This window comes from Corylus avellana, chromosome 6 (genome assembly GCF_965113065.1).
Source record: "Corylus avellana chromosome 6, dhCorAvel1.hap1.2, whole genome shotgun sequence".
Classification (NCBI taxonomy): Eukaryota; Viridiplantae; Streptophyta; class Magnoliopsida; order Fagales; family Betulaceae; genus Corylus; species Corylus avellana.
The window spans coordinates 6,190,513-6,197,910 of NC_142495.1; the positions used below are offsets into that span (position 1 = coordinate 6,190,513).

The 7,398-nt window shown below is 37.5% G+C and overlaps 1 protein-coding gene across 1 annotated transcript; it reads right to left on the bottom strand.

The window, feature by feature from the left end:
• Window positions 1–2,846: 2,846 nt before the first annotated feature.
• Window positions 2,847–7,124, bottom strand: LOC132186273 (putative L-gulonolactone oxidase 6). Its single transcript, XM_059600163.2, has 4 exons — window positions 6,428–7,124; window positions 4,580–4,835; window positions 3,690–3,791; window positions 2,847–3,580 (listed from the first exon to the last, which is right to left on the bottom strand). Exons 1-4 carry the CDS (start codon window positions 7,115–7,117, stop codon window positions 2,877–2,879), a joined length of 1,752 nt encoding a protein of 583 aa, XP_059456146.2. The 5' UTR covers window positions 7,118–7,124; the 3' UTR covers window positions 2,847–2,876.
• Between the last annotated feature and the right edge of the window lie 274 nt (window positions 7,125–7,398).

Genomic DNA, 7,398 nt, shown 5'->3' on the forward strand with positions numbered 1-7,398 from the left:
TTTCCTTCTTTATTTCCAGAAGCCCCCGAGAAAGGAAAGGATCCAGAGCGACAGGGTTTACTCCTCGGCTGAACTTGTACCCACTCATATTTTGCCACGTCATTCCGTGAGATTTTCCCATTGGACTTCTATTGGAATTTTTCTTGCAACCTTGGTTGCATTTATATTTTATGTAAGAGGGAGGGAAGAAAAACATCTTAGTTTCGTTCGTGTTTGGTACGCATGTGAAATGCATGAGCAATCCTTTAACATTGAAATACCTCCCAAATGTCGTAAGGCCCAAGGCCCAACTAAAGGCCCATCAGCCATATGGGTTCCCTTTTCCTTGACCTTTGCCACCTTGAGCCCGCTTGCAAACTAAAGACATAAAACCTTTATAAAAGGTATAACGGTCCACATTAGTAGTGCAAAATTTTTTTTTTCACATTTCTTGCTTTCATTTTGTTCATACACCCTATCAAGTTCACTCTCACTAACTTAACCATCGAAAGTGGTTCTACCGTTACCTCTGTCATTGAACGTTCACGTCTATGATCACTAAATCAACCACTGGCATCGTTTGTGGGGACAACATTTCTAACAAAGTTGTTGTTTTCTGTTTGCTTTGGAAGAAAATGTGGGAAAATAATAGACAAAATGTTGTTAACAAAAATGCAAGGTCCTCAACTTCACCATTGATTTTTCACCTCTTTTTTCTTCTTTGTGCTCAGTTTGGTTTATGAGAACATTTAGGAAAAGGGGAAAAAAAATGTTTAGCTCCAAACCAATTTGTGGGCGTGGAAATAAGGCCACCAAAAAGAAGAAAACTTTGAATCTTTGGGGGTTCAACGCCCATACTATGTATCTCAAATTCAACTTTCAACATTCTTACTTTTAATATCACATCAATCATCTTTTACTAGTATCTAAATAAGAAAAAATCACTATAAAACAAAATTTTTTAACTTTTTCATATCAAACATTTTTATTTATTTATATGTTTTTTCCTTTCTACATCAAAATTCTAGGCCAATAAATGGTGTTTGCTTGGGGAAGAGAAAAAGAGGCAAAGGGGCTAGCAAATAGGGCTGGGCAAAAACCTGCCCAACCCACCCAACCCACCCCGAACCGCCCCGTCCGACTGGGTTTTATGTGTATTTTTGCGGGTTCGGGTAAAATTCCTCCAACTCATGTGGGGCAGGGCAAGTAGCAGGTTTAGACATTTTTTTCCTGTGGGTACCCGCCCAGCCCTGATTCTACCCGCTCATTAGTAACCTAACCCTAAAAACCCAAAATATCCCCCACCCACACCCTATTTTCTCTCATCTCACGCCTTCAGATTCAGCAAGAGAATTTTCTTCTTCTTTTCCTATGATTTTCTTCAAAAGACAAGGAGATTAAGAAGGAGTCGAGAGAGAATTGGGCTAAGAGTAAAATTGAGGGAGAATCAGTGAGAAAGAGAGATAAAGAAGAGAAAGATAGAAATGAATTTACGGTGAGAGAGAGAAAGATGGAATTATGAACCATGATTTTTCCCTCTGATTATTAGATTCTCATGAATCATGAGGTAAGTTGTGACTTGTGATTGATTAGTTAAATTTTTTCTCCTTTCCATCTGATTTTCTTCTCTTCTTCTCCTTCTTTCCCTCGATCTGTTTGTTTGCTGAGAAAATCCTTGGGAGCGTGGAAGAGAAAATTTTGATGCTTTGGATTCTTACCCTACCCGCCCCGCAAAACCGAAACCCGTGCGGGTATTGAAATTTTTTGCGGTTGACGGGTTGGAATTTCCCACAGGACCCAAACCCACAGGGTGTGGGGCGGGTAAAAAAAGCTAATACCCGCCTCGCCCCGACCTGTGCCCACCCCTACTAGCAAAGAAAGGACGACTATCAAGTGGGATTTCCAACCAAATAAAAAAGAAGGAATGTGTGAGCGAGAGAGCTCTTTCTAGGTTTAGGCGGGATTTAAAAAATAATAATAAAAAATAAAGGATTTTCATTGCTTAATAAGCAAAATACGAGAATATTTCATTTAAAAAAAAAAAATTGTTAGTGTCCTTTACATTAAATGAGGCTAAAATCACAGTATATGTCGTCATTTCTACGGTAAACAACGTAACAAATAAAACAATATAATATATTCTTGTGGTTTAGAAACAAACGACGATAATTTAGTAAGGTTGACGTTGTTACTAACAAAACGACATCATCATTATAACAAAAACACGATATTTATATATATATATATACCGAAAAACGCCAAGCGCCGGTTCTCTTGTAGTAACATGTTGTGAAGAGACACCATTACATCTATAAAAGAATGCAATGGTCGTGGAATTAGACACCTTTCGCTCCCTCAACAGACTATCTTCCATGAAATCATCACCTTCACGGGAGAAAATCACCATTTACAAGACCCTTAAGATATCATGTTACATCACCCATCAAATATCACCTTATGTTGAAATTATGATGATGCAGAAATATGAGCGAAAGTAATATGAAAAAGGAATACAAAGAATTTTACAAGGGGTGATTCGGTGTTAGACACCTACATCCATCACTTGGAATACACGTTGTATTCATTAACTTAATTTGCCTACAATACAAATGTCTCTATTTATAGGGTAGTGACTAAATATAAGTATAGTAATCAAATTCTTTTGATTTGATTACAATCCCAATATATTAATACAATTAACCCATAAATAAAGAATATTTCAATACCAACCTAATTATGGAATATAAAAAAAATATTATATATTTTTCATAACACCTTACATCACAAATGCCTTATGTCTATTTATATACTATAGTTAAAAAAAAAAAAAAAAAAAGAAAAAAAAAAAAGGATGAGGGCTGTGGAGAAGTCATTCTCTATTCTTCTAAAAAGTCAAACTAGCTAGTACAAACTCTAGCATCTCTATATACTTTGCCTGGTCTACAATAATAGCCCTTGCTTGGAGCACAATGAAAGTCTTGTGAGCATATGCACAACCCTTCTAATGCACAACCCTCCATGTCTATAGTAACCCAATTTCTTAATCCAAAAACTTGGTTTGTCCACTCGCTAGAGAAGAGCCCAAACGGATCGTAAACCTCCCTAACCTTTAAAAACTCTCTCGCCTTCTTGTACTTGTTGATTGCTCCATAGAACGCTACATTCCGATTCTTCCCCCAATGAGGTAATGCTGCATACTTGAAAAGCGCGAGTTGCTCAATTTCTTCGAGTACATCTTCATAAAGCCTAGGAGTCGTGGGGTCTTTGCTTCGATAATAAGTGATATCAAAATCCACCGCATCTTCTTGCTTCCCTAAGTAAGCACTCGTAGCCTTAACATAGCGAATGAGGATTCCATTATAAAGCTCTACGCCACACAATGCTTTAGGCTCCAATTCTATTAGCTTTTGAACGTCTTGGATGAAGCTCTTAGCCTTGGATAAGCCAACACTAAACGCGGTTTGGTGAAAGAACTCACCCTTGATTCTGGGGTCCCATGCACACGCAGTCATCAATGCATCTTCAAGACTATCTAGGCAGGTTCCAGATGATTGAAGGCGATTGTTATATCCAATAACAGGATAACCCGTAAAGAGAATACCTATTATTAATTCATTACTTTTGTCAAAATGAAATTAATTTACTTCAAAAGTTGGTTAAAAATATAAATAATAAAAAAGAAGAAAATTGCAATATATATATATATATACCGTCGTTGGTTAAACCATAAGCTGTAGTCAGGAATGTAGATATAATTGTTTCTGCGGCGATGCACTTCCCATCAGCATCATTACTGAATTCTTGAAACTCCTCTATTTAAACATTTAGAAAAGGCATTGGTATCAAAATTATCATTATATTTTGAGAAAAGACAAATTAATTTGTAGGAAATTTCCCTTAACTTACTTTATTAAATGACCAGTGTGATTCAACATGTTTGAAATTAGTGAAATGACAATAAATGACTGTTAAAATATTAAAGAAACCATGTGAGAGATGACATTTGTTTCCTTTAAGAAATGCTAGCAGTTAATATTTTCTCTATATTTGACCCATCATCTTATCTTACAAATCAATCATTAGATTTGTTAACTTATGTAAACTTCACATAAGTTAATAGTGAACCTCACAAATCCAATTGTTGATCTATTGAATTTAGATGAGAATATGAAAAACTTATTGACTCTTACCATTTATCTTGACAATAATAATCATAGAGAAATTATTAGTGTCAATATTTTCCCATATCATCTTAAGGTCTGTTTGAATGTGCGTTTAACACTCAAAAAGTCCATTCGAAGAAAAAAGTACCAATTTAGAGTTTGGTAAAAAAAAAATTGAAAGCGCTTTTAATAGTTTAAAAAGTTAAAAAAAAAAAAAAAAAAAAAAAGTCAAATCGCATTTTTGGCAAAAGTTTTTGCCAAAAAACACTTTTTGACTTAAAACTTTATTTTTCAAATGCAATTTCAAACAAACCTTTACAAATCAACTATTAAATTTATAGACTTATATAAATCTCATAAATACATAAATTATTGACACAAATTATTTATCTTAATTTTATGGTTGTCCTCCGGTTGGTAAAGTGCTAATTAATTACCTGTGCTTCTGACGACGGCTAGTTCTAATGAAGGAGTAGGGCGTAACGGCGTAAAATCATATAAACCATTGCCTGGGGTGTTTGTGGAGACACGGTCGTCGATTCGATAGACAGCCTTGCGTTGACTAGGGTACCAAGTTACATCTGCAAACTCATGTGCATTGCCAAAACTTGCCAATTGATCTCCCAAGTCTGAATCATCCTCCGTCAAGTATGTGATGGATCGCTTGAAAAGGGGTTGTAGTTTTAGAATGACCTGAAAATAAATGATAAGAGCAAATATACTTGACGAATTTTATTATCTTATGTATGTTGCCCTTTGGTTTTTCGTTTTCATGATAAGATATATCTTTAAATATATAATGTAAGAGTTTCTATTATTTATTGTTGGGGAGAAAATCAATTAGCCCAATATCCTTGACTCGACTCATCAGGGACTCACGAACCTCGAACTAGAAGCAAGTTCGTTCGATATTGGTGTAGGTTGTCAACAGTGATGCAGTTTCGGAACGAACCATGAACAACGTAAGAGTCCGTGCCGAAATCAGTGAAGGTTCGTCATTACCAAACCATGAGCAAGCCAAGCCCTGCAAGGCGAACCATTTCACTGCACCCAACGAACATTACGAAAGAGCCATGCGAGAAACCATACTTCATTTACCCAATCCGTAAAAGTTTTTCGTATGGACTCAAGTGAAGGTACTTCATTTACCCAATCCGTAACTTTCCGTATGGAGTCAAGTGAAGGTACTTCATTTACCCAATCCGTAAAAGTTTTTCGAATGGACTCAAGTGAAGGTAAATGTCCAACCAAAGACAGTATTTGTCTATTCACGGCTGCCTAATGTCCAATCAAGCCATGGCAGAGAGCATGAAAACTGTCCTCCCATAGTATGACTGGTGGGCCTGCTCCTGTGAAGACCATGTTGGGTCGATCCCAATGGTCGACGTGTCTGTGTGCCAAAGATGAAGGATGGCTCAAATCTTAAGCATGATGAGCGGTGGATAATGGACCATAGGTGGACGTGATTTAGGCAATTTCTTGGGTATTTCGGAGACATGTGTATAAATGGGGCTAATTCAGCCAGGAGAGGGACTTCATGTAAAAAAAAAAAACAAAGTCATATTGAATAACATAGAAACTCTATCTCGTGGTAAAGTTATTTATTTGCCTTGTCAAGTAATCAATATTTTATGGAGCTCCATTTCAAAAATAAAAAATAAAAAATAGTTTATGGAGCTATTCTGAAATGAAGCAAGTGAATGGCTTGCATGGGGTTATATATAAATATATTAGGCCGCTTGTTGTTGTAATTGTTTGTTCAATAAATGTAGTTATTTCATATTGCATCCAAGGAGATTGTTGTTGTGATTGATAAAACCAATATATATATGGGTCATATTGGGTTAGCTTCTTTTTTTACTAGTTATTTTATTTGTGAAACAATTGTTGTTTAAAATTTCTAATGCTCAATTAATATTATGTTGATATAAAATACAACAAGTCCATCAGTGGGTCCACTAAGGCCCACTAACCTTTGGCCTCTCGGATGCCCATCCACCTCCAGGACAGATGAAATGCCCGGTCAATGTGGATCTCATGATTGAAGACCGTTGATGGTTGGAGAATTAATCTTAAATTTTGTTATTAAGAAGAATGTTTCAACCAATTACTTTCTATACACAACTTTGACGAAATACCTCTCATTGACAAAAACACCGAGCTACCGTTTTGGTTGGTTTTGGAGTCGACTCTAGTATAGGGAGCTCGAAGAAGGGTTAGGAGTTCGGTGATGGGTGGCATGAAATGTGATACTTGAGTTTGGCTGCAAGTAGAGAAAACCATACCTGTGAAATAACTCCAAGAACTCCAAGTGAAACTTTGGCTGCATTAAAAGCTTGGTTACCATCGTTGAGCCTCCGAGTCTTAACATACCCATCTTCAGGCCCTCCTGGGCTAACAATCCGAAGCTCCACAACATAATCATGGACCGAGCTCCCCTTGCCCCACAATGTGCTACCGTGCGCACCCGTGCTCAAGAGGCCACCAATTGTCACGCCCCACCAGTACGGCGCGTAAGGCAAGGCCAGCCCGACCTCGGCAGCCTCATTGATCAGCTGCTTCAATGTCACGCCGCTCTCCACAGTCATCGTCATGGCTACAACATCAATTTGCAAGATATGGTCGAGATACTTGGTGCTTATTAGCAACCCATCTTGGCCGTCGGGGCAAACTAGCTTGGGAATGCTGTGTGAATAACGCGTAGTCACCTTCATTTTCCTTCTCTCCCTGGTTGCCGTTGCGACTGCTGAAATGATTTCTTCCTCTGTGGACGGGTACACCACCTCAGTTGCTCCACACACGCTTCGATCGAGGAAAACACCGTAGGCGTTTGTGATTGTGCAATTTGTATTCTGTGATGAACACTTGATGGGGTCCTCTGGGGGGCTACAACTCACTATAAAGATTAACAGAAAGACACACCCAAATCGGAGTATCGGCCCGAGTAGAATTTCTTTTGAGCTTATGAGTGCCATGGATGGGAGTTTTGCTGGTGCTTTTTTGTGGCTTAACAGACACAGGAGGCCGGTATATCTAGCAAGGAACCTAGTTTTAGGATGCTTTGAAGTGAGTACTGATTTTTTTTTTTTTTTTAATATAGCACGCCGACGCGTGCTCTCAATCAATACTCTTTGAAGTATATCTGCCTTTTTATATATATATATATAGAGCATGCACGCCTGTGCAAAAAATTTATTTATTTATTTATTTTTTTTAAAAAAATTTTACACACGGCATGCATGTTGTTTATCTTTAC

What these genes read in the sequence shown, in the direction of transcription:
- LOC132186273 (XM_059600163.2), bottom strand. Translation starts at nt 7,117, where the DNA reads ATGGCACTCATAAGCTCAAAAGAAATTCTACTCGGGCCGATACTCCGA. An exon ending in TTCTTGGAGTTATTTCACAG is followed by an intron (nt 4,836 to 6,427) that starts GTATGGTTTTCT and finishes ATTTATTTTCAG; the next exon opens with GTCATTCTAAAACTACAACC. An exon ending in AGCCGTCGTCAGAAGCACAG is followed by an intron (nt 3,792 to 4,579) that starts GTAATTAATTAG and finishes ATGTTTAAATAG; the next exon opens with AGGAGTTTCAAGAATTCAGT.